Source organism: Odontesthes bonariensis, chromosome 4 (assembly GCF_027942865.1).
Source record: "Odontesthes bonariensis isolate fOdoBon6 chromosome 4, fOdoBon6.hap1, whole genome shotgun sequence".
Lineage (NCBI taxonomy): Eukaryota > Metazoa > Chordata > Actinopteri > Atheriniformes > Atherinopsidae > Odontesthes > Odontesthes bonariensis.
The window spans coordinates 26,160,910-26,184,627 of record NC_134509.1 but is presented as its reverse complement, the minus strand read 5'-3'; the positions used below and the strand labels follow the sequence as shown (position 1 = coordinate 26,184,627).

At 40.4% G+C, this 23,718-nt stretch overlaps 1 protein-coding gene across 1 annotated transcript; it reads left to right on the top strand.

The window, feature by feature from the left end:
• LOC142379133 (uncharacterized) lies at positions 1 to 23,684 on the top strand. Its single transcript, XM_075464269.1, has 11 exons — positions 1 to 627; positions 4,488 to 4,558; positions 4,798 to 4,827; positions 5,125 to 5,351; positions 8,549 to 8,633; positions 8,742 to 8,877; positions 14,670 to 14,790; positions 17,634 to 17,707; positions 20,391 to 20,505; positions 21,790 to 21,872; positions 21,971 to 23,684. The coding sequence occupies exons 1-11, from the start codon at positions 324 to 326 to the stop codon at positions 22,087 to 22,089; spliced, it is 1,365 nt and encodes a 454-aa protein (XP_075320384.1). The 5' UTR covers positions 1 to 323; the 3' UTR covers positions 22,090 to 23,684.
• The last annotated feature ends 34 nt before the right edge of the window (positions 23,685 to 23,718 follow it).

Sequence of the window (23,718 nt, the reverse complement as noted above, 5' to 3'; positions counted from 1 at the left end):
GTGGAAGACTGACAGTTCCGAGCCGGGTCCTAGATAGAGTTTGACAAGCAAGTAGGCTATCCTGAGTGAATTTATATCACTTTGTAACTTTTATTAAATAGAAAGCGAATATAGGCTGCCGTTTCTAAGTGTTTGGTATCGAAAATCAGACCGAAATGCACCGCTGTGCTCATTTTAATGATGCTAAGACCTTCACATAGAGAGGGCATTCGTGTTGTAATCATCAGTATAGCAACGTTTAGCTAGCTAACTCAAACCATCAGTTAGTCAGCCCGAGTAACGCACGTCTCACGCGCTCATATTGTCTCCAAGCGGATGAAATTATGCAACAGGCGTTTTTGAGACACGTCCGTCGGTTTCCATGGGTCACGAACGTCACACTGTACGGCTGCCTGTTCGCCGGAGGAGACTTCGTCCACCAGTGGTTCTCTCAGAGGCAGACGATGGACTGGAGCCACACGCGAAACGTCGCCGTGGTGGCGTTCAGTTTCCATGGCAACTTTAATTTTTTCTGGATGCGCTTCCTGGAGCGGAGGTTTCCCGGGAATTCCATCAGGATGGTGATGAAGAAGCTGTTGCTGGACCAGACGACGGCGGCGCCTCTGGCCACCAGCGTCTTCTACACAGGTCAGTGGCCGTGGGACGGCGGGAGCGTGGAAGCCTTGTGGACGGTTAATGGTTAACGTCAAAACTGATCACCTATCTGTCAATTTGTAACTAGACCCACTTAGGTGAAGTTAGTTTTACGTTGGATATTCGACAGACATTCGCAAGCAAGCCGCTCCAACATTTCAAGTGCACCCGTATTGCAGACTTTACAGTAAACACACGGAGAGGACGACTGCAGTGTGTTCCAACTTCCTGTTTTCAAAATAAAATAAAAATGAAAAAATATGATATTTAAAGCAGAGATGAGCTACTGTGTATAAAGTTATTGAAATTTATGGACAGAACTGAATTGTAAAAATAAAAGGTGTATCTCATGTAGCAAGTGTAGTTAAATGACCCTACACTGATTTCGAGTCAATTGATCACATGATCTGGAAGCTATTGAGCAAAAATGCTAATATTTACATATAAAAATTAATAAAAAATATGAACAGATCTAAAATGTAAAAATGAAAGGCGTATCTCATGTAGCAAGTGTAGTTACATGATCCCGCACTGATTTGGAGTCAATTGATCACATTACCTGGAAGCTATTGAGCAAAAAGACTAATATTTACATATAAATATTAATAAAAAATATGAACAGATCTAAAATTTAAAAATAAGAGGCGTATCTCATAAATAGTGGCATTTCTTTTTGTGGCTAAGACTATTTTTTTAACATGATGGTATTTAAACACAAGTGTGCAACATGGGTTCTCTTTCAAAAATTCATGATATAATGTGTCTGTCCATGGAGATTATTCATGTCATGTTTTGGTTTTATTTTGTCCCATTTTTTTTGTTATAGAAATTTTGAATTTTTTTCTTCCTGGTTTGCAATGTCTGTAATCAATCTCTTCATCCTGTGCACCTTTGTCATCCCCTGAACTGTCACCTTCTGCTGCTGTGTCTCCAGAGTAACTCTCCTCCTCTTTGTCCTTCATACTGTCTGTCTTTCCCTTTCCATGGCTTTTCTTTGCCTGTTCTTGTGTCTTTTTGTGACTAGTTTGGACTGTCTGTACATTGTGGGTCTGAATATTTTCTTGTACACCTTCATCATCCACTGAACTGTCACCACCTTCTGCTGCTGTGTCTCCAGAGTAACTCTCCTCCTCTTTGTTGTACGGTCAATCAATTGAGACACTGAGTCAAGTTCTTCTTTGGCTGAAACAGTATTAGCCAAAATGCTCATTCTGAACTCAGGATCATCTTGCTCCGATAGTTCTTCTGAGCCGTCTGGGTTTGTAGGCCAGTGCTCCTCTGCTAGCAGAAATTGTGGGCCACACATCCATTGTTTATCCTTAAGGAATGACTTCACTCCAAGTCCCCTGGAAGCAATATCTGCTGGATTGGACAAGGTGCTCACTTATCTCCACTGAGCTGCATAAGACGCTGCAAGGATCTCTGAGACCCTATTGGCCAAAAATGTTTTGTATCTGGAGGTTTCATTTTTGACGTACTTTATTTAGCACTGCGGTGCTGTCAGTCCAAAAGACTCACACCGACCCTAACAGTCAGGGTCTAGGGCCCAACTGCAACATCTCTAGGCCTGAGAAGCCATCAACTGAGTTGAATATGAAGGAACCCACATGGCAAGAAATCCAAGACGTCGTCCGCAAGGCCAAATCATCGGCTGCCCTAGGCCCAAGCGGTATACCATATAAGGTATACAAGAAGTGCCCCAAGCTTCTTAAGAGGCTGTGGAAAAACATGAGGAAGATCTGGGCCAAGGGGACAATTCCACCAAGTTGGAAGTTGGCTGAGGGATGCTTTGTTCCAAAAGAGGAGGGGTCCTCCGCAATCTCTCAGTTCAGAACAATCTCTCTTCTTAGTGTAGAGTGTAAGATTTTCTTCTCTGTTCTGGCACGAAGAATGTCATTAAGAAGGGCAAAGTCACCAGCAAAGTCACCAGCAAGTTCAGTCGCTGCAGTCGTCCTCTCCGTGTGTTTACTGTAAAGTCTGCAATACGGGTGCACTTGAAACAACAACAGTTTGACCAGCAGAGGTCACTTTAAAGACACCCCAGAGTTGACTGATACCACAATCTGATGCAGGTATTTAAAGGCGGGGTAGGGGATCTTTTTCTGGAACATTTTTTTACATATTGCTTGAAATACTCTTCACACCCCCATTGCAACCAATTAATTAAAAGTTTTGACACAAATATGAAAAGTTTTAGTGGCCTCTAGAACGTACAATCTAGGAAAAACAGAATCTTCTTTAAAGCTGCAGTCTGCAACTCTTTTTCAAGCATAATGCCTGGAACTGTCCGGGGATTCTGAAAGTAGTACATTAAATACCCCAATACAAAAAAAAAAATGAGTTCTCTAGGTCCCCTATATGTCCCGCTAGGTCCCTCCAAAGCCAGCAGGTTTGTTTACAAAATTGCAGACCGGACCGGTAAAAGGTAACCAATCAGGTTACGAGCTGGGCTCTGCTGCCTGTCAATCACCGATTGTGCACGCGCAATACAAGGTAGGCTCGTCCCCACGCTTATTTATCTGGACTATTGAACTTCATTACGGGCTAGTCTACTTACTGTGTCTTCCATGATCGCAAATGACAGGTGAGTTGATGAATGAGGAGTCGTGTACGTGCATCTGGCGTGCACGTAGACGTGCACGAGTTCTCATGTGTTTTGATGGGGCGGGACAGGAAGTTGAATAACTTTTTATTTTTCGGTTAAAAAATAAGCATTTCTTGCATTTTGCGACTACGGAGGTCACCGTTTTCAACTTCAAGCGTTCTGATAGATCATGTAAACTCTTAAAATGCCAAAAATTAGAACTTTACGTATGACAACAACAAATCCTGCAGACTGCAGCTTTAAGTGAAAGGCACTGATCATTGCATAGCAAGGACATGTACCTGTGTGTCAACCTGGCTCCCTGGCCTGTGTTAACTCTTCAATAGTCACTAGTCAATAGTCAGGTCAGTTTATAAATATATTTTAAAACAGCGAGCACTGCCCTGGTGAAAAATAAATATACTATTTCACATATATTCACATTTTCAGTAGTATACTACCAATGTACTAATAATAAACTGTCCCATCAATAAATATATAAGAAAGCATGTTAATAACAACATTTCTCACACTTTTATTGGAATATATTGGGAAAAAAAATCTTTAAGTTGTAGGTGTCTGCAGTTATTAATGTGTATTAATTTTAAGTTATATTTTGGTATATTTTATTCTCAGAAAAATCATTGTAACAGTGCACTGAAAGCAGATTCTTGAAATATATATTTCAAAACTCTAAAGTTTTGGTATGTTTTAGATTTCATTGGAGCATAATTTTAAGAGCATTTAGTAACTCATTAAGTAATAACAAATATATTGTTAAGTTACTGTTGTGTGCAAAAAGAATGAATGACCTATCTCTAACTATTGATAAAATAAAAACATATTAATGGCATATTGCCTTTATATTGCTTTTCAGTAAATTGCTGCATGTATTTCCAGTTTTCATGGCAACATATGATAAAACTATGGTGGTTATTCGCAGACAAAGGTTAAAGAAGCGAGGGAACCATCTCATTATAATCAGTAGATTAAATATAAAAGATCTGTAGTTGTTTTAGTAGAGTGCAGTGTGATTTACAGCTCTGATATGAAATCCATATCCCTTGTGCAAAACAGCTGCGGTTGTATTGATAATATTTCTCAAGAGAATGTATTGCCATTCCTAAATCAATAAGACAACTTTAAATACCATGACATGTACTCTTGGTTTCCATAGAGACTATATTTTCCCCGTCATACTGCTCTGACACAAAGCCCTCTTGACAGTGTCTGTAAATCGTTCCTCAGTGAAATCTCTTGTTTCATCCAGGCGTCAGTTTCTTGGAGGGGAAAGAAGACATTTTGGAGGACTGGAGGGAAAAATTTCTGAACACATATAAGGTGAGTCAGAGCAGAGATGGGACGTTCAAACGCTGTGACATGTTGTGACAGTTTACATTGCCTACATCAAAACACAGGAGAAGCTGCTGCTTGCACTCATATCCAAATCTATTGCTCAATGTGTACATGCTTTACATCCACAGTTATGTTTATGTCACATGTATTTATCATGGATTGTTTGATGATCAAATCTAAAGTCGACTTATGCCAGGTGTTCTCTCTGTTCGTCTCTCTTTCAGACCGGGCTGATGTTCTGGCCTTTTATGCAGGTAAATATTGACTTAAGCTCCAAGGTCCACTCACTCCTGATTCAGAGAACTGTGTCTCAGACTCTCAGAACAAACCGGATAGTAGATTCTCTTAACCATTTCACCATTATTTCCATTTATTTTGATGGTCAGACAAAGTGGCCCTCTCAATATCTTTCTTTCTGAATTGTTAATCAAAATGGAGTGACTCTCCTGTAGATATTAAAAACATCCAAATGATAAAGCAGAGTAATTTATTCAAGCGTAAGCATAGGAACACAGTAATGGAAACGTACCGTAACTGTCGGTTTCCCTCAGTTTCTGAACTTCGCCTTGGTGCCTCTGTACGTTCGGACCACCTTCACCGGCTGCTGCGCCTTCATCTGGGCCACCTTCCTGTGCTTCTCACGTCAGTCTGGTGACGGCACGGCCAGCGCCGCCCTGGCATGGATGTTCCCCCCTAAAGAAGATGTGGCAGAATCCACCAAAGAGGGAGTAGACGCCAAGCTTAAGGTAGAGGGAACAGCAGCATCTAAACCCACACAGTAGCTGAATCAGCTATTGTTGTGGAGGGGAGTCAAAGCGTGAATAAAAACTGGTGTGAACAGGACACAGCTGCTCCAGAGGTGGTTGTCCTGTGTAGTCAGATGTAGTCCAGTCTAGCTCATTGACTGACATTGCACTAACTGCTGGGTTTCACCTGCTGATGTCTCACCTAAGTCATAAAAATGTGTGTCCTCAGCTCACTGAATGTAAACAGAGCATACAGTCATTTTCAACTGTGGTGATATCAATCAAACTTACCCATCTACATTACAGTGAACAGTCACCGTGCTTCATTTCTCATCAGGGTACTGTGTGCTACTGTCCTGTCATTACAGTAAGACAGAGACCCAGCTCAGCTGGACGAGGCTGAAAATACTGGAATGATTTACGAGTACTTCTCCGGTTTGTCTGAGACAGAAGTTGTGATGATTGATGTTTGACATCGAGTCCAAAAAACAACAAGGAAACTAATATGTAACAGTGAATCATGTCCACCATGTGGAGTCTGATTAGCTTAAACTTTTAACTATATAAAGCGTGTGTAAAATTATACACATAAATATATCAGCCTGATCATTTTGGATTCAGGTCACACTCTGGTGCATAAAGGTCCAAATACTGGACAATAATCAATAATAATAAATCAAAACAATAATATGTTTAATTATATAGTTCACTTATAATGTGTTTTTATTGGTAGGTACTTTCTGAACGTCGATCATAATGTGCTTTTTTATTTAATTTCCACATTTGAACCATTGTCCTGTTCCATCTACATATTACTGTAATGAGATACTACTTTGAGTTTGTCTCATTATGTTGATGAAGAGACGCTGCCAACCTCTTTCTGTACCTTTATGTCAACGTTATACTGTGGAGTGTGCCATAATTTCCTTTTGTACCATTTCATATTTTTTAAATACAGTTATTCTGAGATGCTTGAACAACCTTTTACAGCTCCATATTAGGTGCTCTTGCCTGCATTGATTATTATGATTTAGTGTCGGTATAAAAGCCATCTATAGAGTTAGTGGAATGGTTTAAAAAACAGGCCTGCTTAAGTTCTCAACACTAGTAGAGAGTATGCAAAGCATGTGATTAAAATAGTAGATATTTCATGTGTCTCTTGGAACAGAATTAAGTCAATATCGTATATTAATATATATGTAGTGTTTGAATTACTGTGCACAGAAAAAAGTCCTGAACACTACAGGTGTTTAACCCTTTTTATATTGAAACTGCTGGGTGTAGTACTTTAATATCAGTGAAGTATTACAGTGTTTGGTTCTAATGAGGGGTTTCCTGTTAACTGGTTATTTGTGTGCTGATGTGCTACACTGGAACTGAAATGTCAAATAATTTAATTTTCCCTTTGTTTGTATCTTCTGAGTGATATTGCCACCAATTTGTTTGCACAGTTTGATATTTCTGTCTTTGTTTTTGTTTTTTGGACCTCACAAACAACATATTAGTGCTCTGAACCTTTTAAACTGATCTGATCTCGTCTTGCATTAGTTGCACTAACTACAAATGATATTTTTATGTTGGAAAAAAATAAAAAGCATTATGTCCACTTACTGTGTGAAGTTTTCTGAGCTGAGCCACTCACACAAAAAGGGTTATTTCAGACTCACGGAGACAATGTCGAATGTACAGAACTGTGCAAAAGTGTGGAGCCACCCCTCATTTCTTTATAGTTTGCTTCCCAGCAGCCAGACTTTACTGCAGTCTTCTCATGTTCAGTGCAGTCCTTGTACCTGACCATTTTCAGAGGAACGCTGTATGTTGTTTAAGCCACTTAACACTAAACTATGAATCAATGAAACGTAAAAAAAAGACACCTAACTCGGGATGAATCAGTGTTGTGTCTATACATAACAGATCATTTAGATAAAAAGCTATTTTAAATAGTAGCCTATCCCGAAAGACACATAATTTACTACAATTTATTTAGTTTTATCTTTGAAAAATATCAAAGATAACACAGTTCGATAGACATGAAATAGTATTTTTTGCACCAACAAGCTGATTCCCAAAGAGCTTTTAGCTGAAAACTTGGCATATCTCAGCATGGTGTGCAGTGTGTCCTTAAAACATTTGAGGAAACTGGACAAGTGGAGGACAAAAGAAGAAGTGTCTGGCCTAAAAAACTATCTACAGCAGATGAACAGTATATAAAAGTGAAGTCCTTTAGAAAGAGGAAAGAATACAGCAAAGACCTGACACAGGAGCTGAGAGATGCTTCCTCTCCTTCAGCTGATCCATCTACTGTTGGCCCAAGCCTCATCAGAAATGGTCTCCATGGAAGGGTGGCTGTCAAGAAGCCGTTCTTAAGGAAGGGAAACAGGGAGAAAAGGCTGAGCTGTGCCAAATGACACCAGAAGTGGACTGAAAATCAGTGGCAGCAGGTCTGATCCTCCCCAGAGCCCGGACCTCAACATTACTGAAGCAGTGTGGGATCATGTTGGCAGAGAACGGAACAAAAGGCAGCCGACATCCAAAGAGGAGCTTTGGGATGTCCTTCAAGAAGCCTGGAGAACTATTCCTGAAGACTACTTAAAGAAATGACCGAAAGCTTGTCTAAGAGGGTTCAGGCTGTGTTGAAGAAGATGCTCATACCAAATATTGACTTCTTAGAATTGTACAAACTCAGTTTTTGTCTTATCTACAGTATTTAAGTCTATGTTTGCACATATTTCACATTTTCTTGGTAACAGATAGAGAAATGAGGGCTGACTCGTGCGATTTGTGGGTTTTTTGCCTCGTGTTGACTCAGAAATATAAATCTTAATTATTTGTTAGTTTATTAAACTGCAGCCCTGCTTTCATCAAGTGTTAAAAATATTGAGCACTGAGTGTAGACCGACTTTTTAAGGACAGCTTCCAGCATAGTTACGCTCTACAGCTCATTTTTAAGTCTGTGCGTCTGTTTTATTGTGCTGCCTGAAGTTCTAGAGATGAAGCTTTGGGGGCCTAATGATACAGAACACTCCAATAGATATTAATCTAATTTTGCCTGTATGAAAACCAGCTGCTTACCCTTCAGTTGCAACAACCAGTAGTGCACAAAGACAGAATTACTCTATGTTAGCGTCCATATACACTTGTTATTCATGTTTGATTTAGCTTATCTGTCAATAATAATCAAATTTTCCTGACAGCTGTGTACCTTTATCTTTTTCTATAATCATCTCAGTGCCGGTGGGTGTCTTCCAGGTCCTCCCATCCCTGCCCGCACTGCGCATGCTCCCTTCATCCTCTCTATCCGCTCGGACTTGAAGGCTTGACTAAAGATGCTTAGCACCTCGGGTCGCTGGTCGCGTGTCACCGGTTGAAACGGAGTTATCTGGAGGAACGCAGAAAAGAAAAGAAGAAGAAGTAAAGAGTAGTTTTATTTGAACCTCGCTTCTTTCGGCGCGCGTGCACTCCCGTCGACAATGGAACTGAAGAAATCTATTTCGGACACCGAGCGCGCGCTCAGGAGCTACGGCTCCGTGTCGGAAACGGCGTGGACAACGGACAAAGGTGAGCATCTTGCATCAAAATATGACGCCTATTCACCGCCGGGTGGTCACAAATAACCAGTGTTTTTCAGCATGTCCCACTCCCAGAAAGCAGCAGTTAGCGCTGAAACGGTTAAAGCGTGACTCACAGAAGGTTTGGGTTGGATCAATTGCGCTACCTTGGTGCTAAAAGGCCTATTATTTCCTCTACATGCACGCTGTGCATTATTCGCGGTGCGTAAATGAGTTTCAGCCAAGAAAAGAAAAACCTTTCCAAACTTGTGGTAATTTGACTGAACCTGAGCTGACAAATATGTAGCAATAAACCGGACATGGTTGTGACCCTCTGCCTGAATCAATACATATTTAAGACCTGGAATTGTTTACTTATTCATGGAAGAATAACCGACAGCTATCAGTTCGTTGTGGGCTGCTTTTTGTCACAAAAATTACACACCTTACATAATTAGGCTATGGGTGTAAGTTTGTATTGTGATAATATGACTCATAAGTGTGCAGACTCAGCACAGCAAGAAGATTTTCTACACTATATATTCAGTATATGGTATATAAATTATACATAATTGATGTGATGGGAAGTAACCAGTTCTGAGCCTTTATAGTTTGAGACAGTATTACAAACTAAATCCTCAAAACTGGTCAGAAAGCTGCATAAAATATCTCATTCACTTAAAAATTAACATGAGCTGCAAAATACATGAAATTCTGTTATTTCAGCTGTTATCTATTTCATCTATAGGTTGCAAGTAACAGTCAAATCTTTCAACTGATTTAGGGCTCTTAAATACCAATACTAAATAATAATTTTATTGTCAGTATAGTTTGATTTTCAACAAACAAATTAATAAACATTATAAAACAAAGAAAGGCATCCACGTTCAGGAAAACCTAGGAGAAGGCAAACAAAAGGTGTCACTTTTCCTTGATAAATGATAAGAATTACCCATCAATTTTCTGTCCCTCGACTGATTGAATTCAGCTCTTGTTGATACCACAAACTACAGCTTCAAGAACAACAGCTGAGGTGAACAAAAGGAGTTTGTTTACATCAATCTTGTGGTTTTTATTTGGCCCGTTTTAAAATTCCAAGTCATAAAGAGCGGTGGATGACGCATGTGTTCGGATAACAGATGCTCTCTCAGATGAGCCTCGCTTGGTTCTAACAAGGATAAGTCATCTCTGAGGAGCGGGGTGTGAAGAAACTTCCAGATTAAGTCTGAGAACTAGAAGAGGTAAAACGCAGAGTTTATTTTTAGTCACAGATGCAGTCGTTGTCGTCGCTCCTGCTCCCACGAACGTACAGCCGTAAGAACACTAAAGCAGAGCCCACTCTCCCGGTTTAACTCCCGTCATTTTCAAAGCAAAGCGGAATATCTACATATGTCAGCTTTGCACTTTCTATTTTGTGCTCACTGTCTTATTTTCCTGTGGAGGAGGTGTGGTCCAGCAGCAGCAGCAGCAGCAGTCTGACTGCAGGATGTGTCAGGGGTGTCTGCATTGGCTGTCATACAGATGCTGACATTTCCCCGTCGTCAAGCCCCATGTGGCAGCTGCAGCACACACGATCTATGCTGTTTAACAGATTAAATCATAATCCCAAAGAGCAGCCAGTTTGGTTTGATTAAAAAGGTAAATAGATGAATAACTCATCTATTTTCTAAACCTGCTGAATCCGTCGGTTGGGTCGCTGGAGCCTATCCCAGCGGTCAATGGGCGAGAGGCGGGGTACACCCTGGACGAGCTGCCAGTCCATCACAGGGCCACAAGACAAACAACCACACACACACTCACTCCTAAGGACAATTTTTAGAGACACCAGTTAACCAAAACATGCATGTTTTTGGACGGTGGGAGGAAGCTGGAGTACCCAGAGAGAACCCATGCATACACAGGGAGAACATGCAAACTCCACGCAGAAAGGACCCAGCTAGGAGTTGAACCTGGAACCCTCTGGCTGTGAGGTGATGGTGCTAACCACCACACCACCGTGCAGCCCAAGACTTGTTGACTAATTGACTAATTATCTATTTATCTATGTGAGGAGAGTAGTGTACGTCAGCAAACTGCGTCAGTGAGGAGGAGAAGTGTTGGTGTCATGTGTCAGAGGTGGACAAGTTACTTTTCATTAGGAACTACCTCAGCTTTACAGTCCTGACAGGGATCCAATGCTTTATTTCCAGACCACTTTCCCTATTCTGTTTTCTAAAATATATAAAATCTGAATTTCAGAAAATAAATTTATTACAAAAGGCTTTATTTATAAAGATTGACCGAACCACCATTGAGTTACCTCTGGTTTGATTTCCATTTGGAAAAGCCTTGAGTTGACCATTTTAGCCAATGCTATCTTGGTTTTTGAGACTCTATCCTTACCTGATGTGAGTTTTTGTGTGATGTTAGAAACACGTGCAAGCACTCATTGGGGTAATATTGATCAAGAAAACCAAGATTCTGGTTACACATTGCTATTAAATCTGGTTAAAAACAGTCTCCAATCACCTTTGTCCCAAGGCTTTACTTTTTTAAGAGCAACAAATGCTTCAGGTGAAAATGAGATATTTAAGATAAACAGTACGTGTGTAATGACCTCTGTTCGGCCTGCAGAATGGATGAAGTGACTGTCCTCAACGTTTAATTAATCGGTCAATACATCATTAAACAAACAGCTGGTAAAGAACACATATGAACACATATGAAGGAACTCACAGAGGCTATACGCTACCTGGTAGGTATAATCATTCTCACAGTGACTGAAATTAATGTCAAATAGTAATCAGCATGATAAGTAATTTCTCCTGTTCCTAACAAACAGATTTTCATATAAGTTGGTTAAGAATTGAATATTTACAGTCAGTTTTACAGAGTGGAAGCATATAAGTTACTGTATGTGTAGACGCAGGGTGAAAGACGGAGAGGTTTTGACTTATCAGCCGAGATCACGCATACCTGCTTATATGACTGTATGGGCGCTAAAAGGACGAGTTTTGCATTGTTTTGCATGGCAGCTGTGTGAAGTGATTTAGAAACACACTGTGAAACAATTTGTGAACTTAACAAAGGTAAAAAGGTGCTATTTAAGTGCAAGTAGTTTGCTACATTTGCGATTCTCAATCAGAGTCAGCCCTTGAAAATAAACCACTTTGTCTATTTTACTCAAAAGGGAGACATGTTATACAAAATTAACATTATGCTGTATTGAAATTGACCTTAAACCAAGCGATTAAGGCCATAAACTCACCAGGAAAACAAGTAACAGATAAATAAGAAGTAGTCATTCCTTCATAGACTAGAATCTGCCTTTATCTCCAACCATAGATGCCACCTTCGGCTGGCCATTCTCTTTAATAGTGGCTTTACTTTTCAAATCTGGAGGTTATATCCATCTTTTATATGAAGTTCGTGGTTATTCATGGTGGGTGGAGCATCCAGCCAGCTTCACTATGTGTGAAAATAAATGATTTGGGGTTTTTATTTAGAGAAGATATTTTTTTTTAAATGTAGGGGAACCAAGATATAATAGTGGTTATCCATTGTGTTGAAGGGAGATGACAAAAGACTTGTTAACACCAGTTAGTTTTCTTCAGTTTTAGCAGTACAGCTAAAAAAAAGGGCTGTGTGCATGAACTGCAGTACTCTAACATACGATACTTGACTCCAAAATAGCATAAATAATCAGAAAATACCATTTCATTTCAAAACTATTTACAAACATCTTAAGTTTTGTATTACAATGTCCCCAAAAAATGACTGGAAAGCCTGTAAAAATATGGATTTTTGAAATCTAGTTTATGCTCGCTGGGATTTTATTCCCCTTTGCCTCTTCTAATGGTCATTCAGGGATTTATTGCTGCGCGGTGTTACTGAAGGTGAGCATGAGGATTCGAGTGAAGCTGTGGACTGCACAAAGAAAGCAAAAAAAGCAAACTTTAGCTTAAACCATGGTGCTGCTCCATGAAACAGACTTTGAATTAGGATCAGCATCTACCGTCAGCAGGCATGTTGGATAATGCACAAACAAACGGAGCCCTCCTGTGCAGACTTCTGTCTGCTGTGGTGAGTCAGCTCCATCCTCAGTAAGCATCCATGATCGGTACGACAGACGCAGACTGCAGCGTGAGTTGGCGCAGGAGGATGGAAAGCCCATCAAGCTGGTCCTCTAATGTCAGAGAGCACAGTGTAGACAAAAGTCACGCCACATATTTGTTGACTGGGCATTAATGATGCAAACAGTTACTTGGGTATGTTTTGTTTTAAGGGGTTGCGCCAGAGTGGGATCACGTCACAACTAGGGTGGGTAAGAGCAGCAATCAGATTATCAAAATAAGTGGTTTAAAGGTTCAATATACATGATTTTGAACATTAATACAGCAGTGAACAACTGTTTTCTATGCAGATATAGTGAAGTAATATTGTTAATTCCACCTACTCTGTTTTATGTAGTGGCAGCCACAGTGAGTCCCTGCTGTTCTGTCCCGAGTGTTCAGCAAGAAGTGAGCCTCCAAATTTCCCCGCAGTGAGGAAATTACACTCTTCAGTTTAAAGGGCCCCCCCTCAAAGAGCAAATTAAGACCAGAATCAACACTGCTCCTGCTTTTCTGACATGTAAAGCTGACAGAGTTTCTCAAGTACAGTTTCAGTGCAAGTTCAGTTTGTTTTGGTTGGAGATGTTGATTTTCTAGTGTTACATCCAGTGTCATATACTGCGTCTCTGATGTCCATACCTATTTATATCTGTGTGTAGATAAAGCAGGCTTGGAACTGTTTTATGAAAAAATCTCTGGTTCCAGTCATTAAATTTACAAAATTTGCTGGTTTTCTTAAATGTCTGAAATTAAAAATCTAATAACTTTGGGATTTAGTCTTTAAATGTATTTAAAGACATTTAAATACATGATGTCTGGTGACAGGTTAGTGATGGTGTATCAGTGCACTGAAGAAGGTAATTTCTTAAATATTTACATTTTGTAAAAAAAAAAAAAAAAAGACCAATTTAAAGCAGCAGATGCCAAGATATCAGAATGCATTATTAGACAGACCCATTACTGTCTGGAATGGGTCTGCACCTCCAGCAGGCTTCATGTTTATAGCAAAACACAGGGAATTCTCACACTAAACCTAACTTAGCACCACAGGTAATACGTATTGGGGTTGGCTTATTAGGAGCCATGTTGTTGTTTGTGTGCTGAAAAGGTCACAGCTGTTCGTAACTGTTGCAAGCAGATGCTGGAGCACTTCCACCGATCAGTGCATTGATTAGTGCATTAAGTAGTTGGTTTCTGTTGTTATTCGTGGATACAGTGTCTGCATGTTATTGGCCGACAGTGCTGGTATGGAGGTTATTTCCTTCTCTTCTGCAACATCAACAACCTTCCTCTCTGAAAAATGGTCCCAAAGGGCCTGTCTTGTGTATTCCTGGTTTACTGTCGCATCAGTTTGATTTCTGTCTGTGTCTTTAAACTTCAAATCACTTCTCTCTCCAAATGTCTCTTGGCTGCGGTGTGAGGACACGTCACACTGGAAGCAGGTTTGCCAAAAAGCTGACAGTGAGGGGACTTTCAGGAACCAGAAGGCAAAAAGTGAAACGAAAACATATTTGCAATTAAGATCTTGAATTAGATGCGGCTGGTGTGTCACCGGAGTCTGTCATTTGTTATGTGGAATAAGTGCTCTCTGTAATTTAAACTAGCACTGGTCTGCTTGTTTCTTCTGCTTCTTAGACTTCCTGCACCCTTCTTCCTTATCTTAAAAATTGTATTGTTCTGACTCTGGTCTTTTCTTCTCTCTGCCTCTCAGGTCACTCAGACGTGTCCATGGCAGAGAGCACTATGTCTCCAGAGGAGATCGAGGTTGAGATGGCTCGCATCCAGCGCCTGCGGGAGGTCCTGGTGCGCAGAGAGTCAGAGCTGCGCTTCATGTGAGTGCCACTTTCTGTGTGCTTGTCACACCAAACCAAAGACAGCATGACAAGACTTAATCAATACGATGTCATAACAATTCCTGTTATCCTTTGGGTTTATCTTGTTGTCATGATACTTTTGGCACTCTTATGATGCGCTGCAAAGACATTCGAGCACTCCTTCCTTCAGGAATTCAGTAAATTGGCTGTTTGGAAATGTGCATTGATTATTCAGAAGGCTGGACATGCTGTGAGCAGATGAATGAGTCACCGTGATGAAGTCTCTGGCTCCTCATCAACAAAAGCTTCAGGGATTATGGATCAGTGTTTGGGATGAGATACTTTTACACTGCCAAGCCAAGAAAAAAGAATGACACACTGTAGTATTTTGTTATTATGACACACATTCACCGTGTCATTATTTCAATAAGCTTATGAAATGTTTATGAAAGCATATGAAAATAAATTACATTTATTTTCCTCCACCATGGTGTTATTTTTAATTTTTTGTACTGATAAAGGGAGAATGGGATCCCTGTGTGAAGCCTTCTCCTGCAAACCCCAAATATTCTCAGTGGGGTTAAGGTCTGGACTGATTTATCATGCTCCCTGAACCACTCTCTGACATTGCCATCTTGTAGTATATGTCTGTGTCATCAGGAAAGAAAGGAACCTGATCTAACCCAGTCATTCATTATATTCACATAGTCAGCTGATCTCATTTTGTGGGCACATAATGTTGCTGAACCTGGACCTGACCAACTGAAGCAACCCCAGATCATGACTCTGCACCCACAGGATTGTGCAGTAAACATAAGTCCTGATGGGTGCAGCACCTCACCCACCCTCACCCTGATGCTCCCATCACTCTGAAACAAAGTAAATCTGGACCTTATTTGACGATTTTCCGTTGTTCCAGAGTCCAATCTATATGTTCCCCAGCAAGCTGAAGCCTTTTTTTCCCCCCAATAAGCCTCCCTGGTAAATGGTCTTTTTAAGGCTACACAGGTCTTTTGTTCTACTACCTTTAGTTCTCTTCATAGTGTATGTGGGGAAATGCACTTACTTTTTACCATTAAACACTGTGGTCTCTTCTGCTATTGTATTTCATCTGTTTGATTTCAACAAACATTTAAGTGGCTTCTCATCATGTTCATTAAGAATTTTCTTCCAACATTTCTTCCACAAAGATGATGGTAAACCACTGCTCTTCTGGGTTTTATTAATGCGTTGGACATTTGCTTGTTGCAGACCAATACTTTGATTCCCCTGAAACAGAGAAACATCTTTTCAACAACCAAAGGATGTGTTTTCTGACAAAGTTGTTTAATTAATCAGAAGCTAATCAATGCAGTATTTTTCCAATAGGAGGCTCTTAGCTATTTGCTTAGTTAAATCCAGACTTTTTTTCTGGGCAGGCAGTGTTGTCAGAAATGTGGTCTTGCAGCACAACGATTTAGATATTGATAAACTGACCAATTTTCTGGTTTTAATACTGTAGCAGTACATGTTATATAGCAATAATTCAGTGAAAAAGTTAAAGACAGATGAGGGCTGCAAAAAACAATAGGTTAGTGTCAGTTAAGACAATTCTCTTGTTCTTTTAAATGTGATTCAGACATGTACTTTTGAAAATAAAAATGGTGCATTGCACCTTTTAAGAATTGAATTAACGACAGACAACTAAATCATTGCTTTCTGTGTTGGAACTGTATAATCTTCTCTCACCTCTGTAACTTATCGACATGAATAGTTTCTTTTGTTGGTCATTACACCCACAAACATCTGCAGTGTGATGGTGAAGGTGTCTGATGACGCTGATACACTTAAAGGGCTCACTCGGTTAAAAATGTTTATTCACATGCTCTCTGGAGAGGCTTCATTAGGCCTGCTTACTGCGTACATACCAGATGACAGACTCTCTGTGTCACATGTGCACAACCACACAGTGAGCGAGTGTGAGAGTACTGAAGCGGCTGGAATCCATAGATAGTATCTAAAGAGTGCAACACAGGGCAGAAGAGCGAGAAAAACAGGGAGAAAAGGGAGGGGTCTGTGAAGAGAAATAAGGTGGGGGGTGTAAATCGGAGCAACAGTGAGAGAAGGGAGGAGGAGGAGAGGGAGGCTGTGGATGAGTCATCAGCCTGATCTATCACACGGAGAATTAAATCTTTGATGTCTGTCACTGCTTCAACGTCAGAGAGGGAGGGATTCGGGGTGGGGGGGGTGTACCCGAGGGTGAGACATGAGCGTTGCAGGAGGTTTAGAGAGCATTGACAAGCGCTGATTTTTGTCTAAAATCATACACACAGTCATACTTCTGATGCGTGACGGCAGCCTGAAGCTGTGAAAGAATGAGATTAGTCAGGCAACATCTCACCATTTAAATAACAACGGTAAAACAATTCATTTCATTCACTGACAAGTTAAACAAACTGAGTGAAAGCGTTTAATTAACAACTGTGTGTCAATAATCTAGAATGATACCCGACATTCAAGCCCCTTTGCTGCTTTTTCTGTGTTAAATATGCATGTGATTTGAATATTCATTTATTTATTTTGGATGAGTATTCAAAGATACTGTCTTGAACTCATGGAAATTGTGACAGTGTGTAAAATGTCAGACAGGCAAAACATGTTTCACCTTATCAAGGCTGAATATCAAAAAGTCAGATTAGACAGCTTTCCAACAGATTTTCTGGCTCTGTCCACTCTCTGGATTCACAACACCATACAAGCCCGTCTGACATCATTTCAGTCAGATATCCAAAGTGGAAGCAGCTAATAATATCATGAGCTCTCTAATCTGATGGAAAGCAGTGATTCATTGTTCATTGTGTCTCTCTTCTTTTCTTTGTCAGGATGGATGACATTCAGCTGTGCAAAGACATCATGAGTTTAAAGCAGGACCTGAGACAAATTGTGGCAGTACCAGGTACAGTTCGCACTCATTTTGCTTCCCAAATCACCATTACAAAGAGCCTGACTGTAGGCATTTGAGGAGAAAGAGCTCCTTTTTGCAGCCCGGAAATCTTTGCAAGCATCATTGTGATTTATAGGAGGTCTTGTTACACTAAACTACGCAGGACTGGTCATAAGTCTCAGGGACAAGGCAGAGAGAATCCTACACACAAACACCCATGCATCATCACAGTGAAGGCAAAACAAGCTTGGGGATGCTTTCCAAGCACAGTCTAAAATCCTTCAATATTACACTAATTTATACTTCATGAATGTTTTTGTGTTTCGTATGTGGCATGAATACCAACACAAAAAAGTGCAACTCTGCAGTCATCTGAGATGCAGCAGGAACACGTTGAAGTGCCTCACTGACGTCAGCTGCATATGGGCGCATAGTAACACATACAGTAGATGAAGCAGTAAGTAGAGTGAACCTGGCAACAGCAGGAGAACACGCCTCCTCAAAGAGTATGTACATCATGTGTCAGAATGCATGTGTGCAGGAGGGGCTGGTGTTGTGTTCAAGGACGCACACACAGCCAAATGACATGCTGTTGATGTCTCATGCACTGGGAGGATTTTATGTAAACACTTGACAACCCAGCAGTGAGGAGAAAATAACTTAATCACTTGGTGTTGTGAAGTTTTTAATCAATCTTGTCAAAAAGCACTGAAGTTAAAAATGTACAGTACTGTGCAAAAGTCTCGAGACACTCCTTGTTTCTTTAGAATTGGTTTCCCAGCAGCCAGACTTAGTTGTAATCTTTTAAAGTGATCTTGAACAAGAGTTCTCCAGGAGAAAAGGCTGAGCTATGCCAAATGACACAAGAAGTGGACTGAAGAGCCCGGACCTCAACATTACTGAAGCAGTGTGGGATCATGTTGACAGAGAACGGAACAAAAGGCAGCCGCCATCCAAAGAAGAGCTTTGGGATGTCCTTCAAGCAAACACTTTAATATCTTTTGATACAAAGCCGACACATGAACGTGATATACCTAAACAACAAGAAGAGGAAATATAAACTTACCTAATTATTGTCTTCACCTCAGCTCCCAGAAATATCTTCCTGGAGGTGTTTGACGGATTTGCCCATCAGCCTCTGAAATCGACTTGTTGACATTTTTGGCTCGTCTGCGCACAATTCTGCCAAATGCCTTTGCATTTACCTGTCTGTTTCAGATAAACCTTATAGTTGCTTCGCAAAGCTCTCTCTTCTCCTTTTACTTTGATTCATCGGTCCAGAACACGATTCCTTAAAAACACATGGCTTTTGCCTCCATTTTTTGTGGAAAACTGAAGTTTTACTGTGATATTCTTTTGTGGGCCCTAAAGGATTTAATGACTCATCTCCTGTGCAGGTCAAATTTGTGGAATCTGTCTGTCTGTAGATGTGTGGCGTTTGTTTCTGACAGTAACAGTTATCCACTTCTGCCAGCCTCGGCTAAATTAGCAGTCAACACCACTTACATTTCTTCTCTGACAACATGCCATACTTACATAAACTGGGTTTGAAAGTAGTGAAATATCCACATAAAAATGCTTTTTGCTTACAGAATAAAACATCCTTTAATTAGACCGTATTAAAGTGCCGCTATGATTTTGTCATTTTGCCACCCACGCAATGTCACATAAAAAGTGCTATTCACTGACATTCCCATGAGCCAACAGGGCCTCATGTATGCAGTTGCTGGGGGCTTCTGGCATCTGATTACTTCAGTCCAGGACAGTTTGAGCCACGTGACAAACGCGGCCCACCACCCCTCCTGCTCCTTACTTAGTCGTGGAGCCTTCAGGTCGTATGGACCCCATGGGGATATGCGCCATAGCTGCACTGCCCCACTTATTTCCACACAGGAGAAAGAGCTGATGTGTGCAGTCATTTTTTAACTGCCGTTTTGCAAATATATTATACACCAGCGGTCCGAACATGTGGTGTATATGTGCACTTTGGATGTAGTCTGTTCTGCTTTTATGTGTGAAGGTTAGGCAAGCTGAAATGGATGTTGCAAATTCATATTCCTGCCGGTTGGCCTTTAGGAAAGGCTTCATGGGAAAGGTTTTCGGAGAGGGCTTTGTCCTTGGTGGGGTCTTTGTCATTGGGGCGAAGGCAGCAGGGAATATTTCTGGAACACAGAGAGATGGAGTTTGGAGACAAAGTGAATACTTCAGAGGTCCTCCGAGCTGCCAGAAGAATACCACAGGAACTTTAGAAAGGAAATGATTATTTTTACAACCCCGTGTGATTTAAGAATGTCATGTGACATGTTTGATCAGTTTATGAAGTTAACCTGTCATCTTTCACACTATTTGACGAGAATATTTGTTATTTATATATTTGTTGTTATTCACCCAACAAAAGAAAAAGTAGAGCTCTCCTGCATTTGCATAATTAAGTCAATGCCTCATCTGTTGTAAATTATACATTAAAGGAGAATTACGGGTCCATTTGTGATACGACTCAGTGTTTAAAAGGCAGCTGACTTTGTTGTAGGGTCAGTCATTTAAAAGCATCAAAAAGTACTGCCTCTGCTTTGATATTTTTAGATTAAGAGTAAAAATGTGTTAGCATAACCATAAATGTATTATATATATTATTATATATATATTACAGTAGAATGCTGGTGACTGTTTCATTACGTTTCTTATTTTCCAACAGAGAAAGAAAAGAACAAGAAGCACAAGCAGCGGGAAGAGGAGCTGATCCTGAAGATCCACAAACTGGTGCAGAAAAGAGATTTCCTGGTCGATGATGCTGAGGTCGAGAGATTAAGGTACAGTCCACATATTGAGCACAGTTAATATCCGGGATGACATCTATGTGAGACGAGTGTTTTCTGGAATACTTGGTACAGTGGGAATCGGATTAGCAGGAGAAATCAGCGCATGCAGTCAGATGACAGACAGTGATGCAGATAAAAGAAAGAATTACAAGAATTAAATGTTAAAATAAATGTTATTTGTTTTTTTCACATACAATGCTGTGCAAAAGTCTTTAGCCATTAATTTCTTTATATTTTGCTTCCAAGGATCCAGACTTTCTTGTAATCTTTTAAAGTGGTATTCAGCAACAGTTCTTTATTTTTGGGTGCTTTTTCATACATTTGTATCTTCAGGCACTTTGTTATTAGCAGCCTGTAGCAAAGACATAATCTGCTCCTATTTATTTAGTTGCATCTACACAAATACCAAAGATAACAGTATGACAGACATAACATAATATTTTTGCACCAACAAGGTGATTCCCAAAGAGCTGTTAGCTGAAAACGTGGCATATCTCAGCATGGTGTGCAGTGTGTCCTTTAAACATTTGAGGAAACTGGACAAGTGGAGGACAAAAGAAGAAGTGTCAGGCCTAAAAAAAAAAAAAAACTATCTACAGCAGATGTATCTGAAAGTGATGTCCTTAAGAAAGAGGAAAAAATCCAGCAAAGACCTGACACAGGACCTGAGAGATGCATCCTCACCTTCAGCTGATCCATCTCCTGTTGGCCCAAGCCTCATCAGAAATGGTCTCCATGGAAGGGTGGCTGTTAAGAAGCCGTTCTTCAGGAAGGGAAACAGGGAGAAAAGGCTGACTCAAGACTTTTGTACAATACTGTAAACTCCCACCCAGGCAATTACCCTTTTCAAAGAATTGCTTTCTTGTTTCAGCAAAAATAAACCACATATTACATGTTACAACGTTATGGCTCTGTAGTAACGGAGCAGGGCAGCCCAGACCTGTCACCAACTGCAGGCAGTCTTGAAAACATTTGGTGCATTATGTAAAACACAAAATAGGCCATGAACTACTGAGCATTTTATTTCAAGGAAGAATAGTAAAAAAAAAAAAACCTACAGCAGCTGGTTTCTCTCTTCCAGAGTATTGTTAAAGAAGGTGATGCAACACAGATGTAAACATGCTCCAAATTTTTGGATGCTTGGATCTGAAACACGAAAGCATTAATAAAAGATGCTGGGACTGGGCCATGATGTTCATTCACTGATGGCATATGAGTCAGATAATCATTGACATTTATTCAGTTGCATTCAACTAAGATTGTATCGCACCTCAGGGAGCAAGAGGAAGACAAAGATATGGAAGAGTTCCTCAGGCTGAAGCTGAGGCCTCTGGAACAGAAACTCAAAGTCACACAGCGTGAGTGAGAGGTTTAAAATGGACTCACATACACAATAAGAAAGAGAAAGTTTTGTGTGCATCTACTTATATCTTTTTCTTTTTCTTTTAATGAAAAGACCCTCCAAAGCCCAAGCGACACATCCCAGAGCCGCCTCCCAACAAACCATCCATCACCAAGTCAGGAGTGGCCATCATAAAGGACTGCTGTGGAGCCACCCAGTGTGCTGTAATGTAACTGACAATGACCTCTTTAAGGCTCCGACTCCGTGTCACAGCGCTCACATGACATGATCACTTCCTGTTACTCAGAGAACCACAGGCAGCGGTTTGCCCTTGAACCTGCTCAGGAATCAGATTTACACCTTAACTGTAGGCGTTTGGGAACTGATCCCTAATCAGTTTTCAAGGGAAAGTTAAGAGTAAGGAGGGTCTGTAAGTAAAGTAAAGAGCGGGGAAGCTTTGACCAGAACTGTAAATAAAATCCGATTACTCTATGTTGCTATATTTATTCAGTCTGTTGACTCAGAGGCAGATCAAATCGTTCCATCATGTTACATTCCTTTAAGCTGATGATGCATCTGATAGTACAAGCACAACGTCTACATCACTAAGTGATGGGGTTCTCTGTCTGACATGGAAAAAAAACAAAAACGTTTTCATTCGGTCATGTTTGACAAAAGGGTTTTCTTTCTTTCATTCAAGCAGCTCAACACCCACAAATGAACCTCAAATGAAGCTTTCAGGAGCTCTTAAACTCAGCATTCTTATGATATTGAGAACACGGCCTCCGTATAAATGACTCACAAACTGGTGCGTAAATGCTGGTTAAGACCAGCAGCAAGTGGATGCTTTTGTATGACAAGTGAACAATGTTTTCACTGAGTTTACAGATGAACTAAGTCTGCAGCAGTCACCAATCGCTAACAAATTAACAGAAAAACCTAATGAGAAGCCCGTTTGCTGCACCAAAGCAACGCACGACTGCAAACGCTGCTACAAAGCTGGATCATATGAGGCTCGGTGCAAATTAGCAGGATTTATGTGCCACACAGGTGAACCCGTGGCATCTCCTGGGTGGAGTAAAATGAATTACGACAATTCAATTTATGGATTCAGTGTTGTACTTCAAGATAAATGAGATGATTGAAAGGCCTCTCAGGTAATAGACAGTTATTGGGTAAAATGAGAAAATCCACTGACGTTCTACTGCAATAAAACCATGCTGGGAAGGCAGAATGTTCAAGAATTTCTGCATTATAATAAATGGAAACTTGGTCAGAAAGTTGACACTAAAATATAGCCCAACCTTGGCATAGCTCACTGTAGAGAATGCATACTGGCATGCAGCTGCTCATGACTCACTTTTGTTGTGTTTTTGGTTACCCAGATCATGATTTCAAGGCCTGTAAATACCAACACTTGACTCTTTTGTCATCATGCTTGCTCATTCTGCAGTCAACGCATCACCATCGGCTACTGGGAAATATTAACTGTGGTAGTAAGACTTCATTCATAGTGGTTACGAATATCGCAGACAAACAATTTGCATCCTTTGAACTTAGTCTTGCATTTTTATGATAAACGCCAGGAAATTAATGCAACTCTTGTGAATGCCTCCAATAGACTGTGTGTGTGTTTGAGTGTATTTAGGACATTAGTGACTCGTGTCAACCAACCTAATGCTTTGTCACTTTTCCTTCCTACCGATAACTTAGAGCTCTGTAGTTGTAGTGAATTTATGAGGGTCCCAATGATGACTATTGAGCAAATATGCAGAAAAGCTTAAACCACTTGTACATATATGTTTAAATAAAGAGCATCTTTCAGGAATGTGCTCCGTGTGTTTTTTTTGTGATTCACAGAA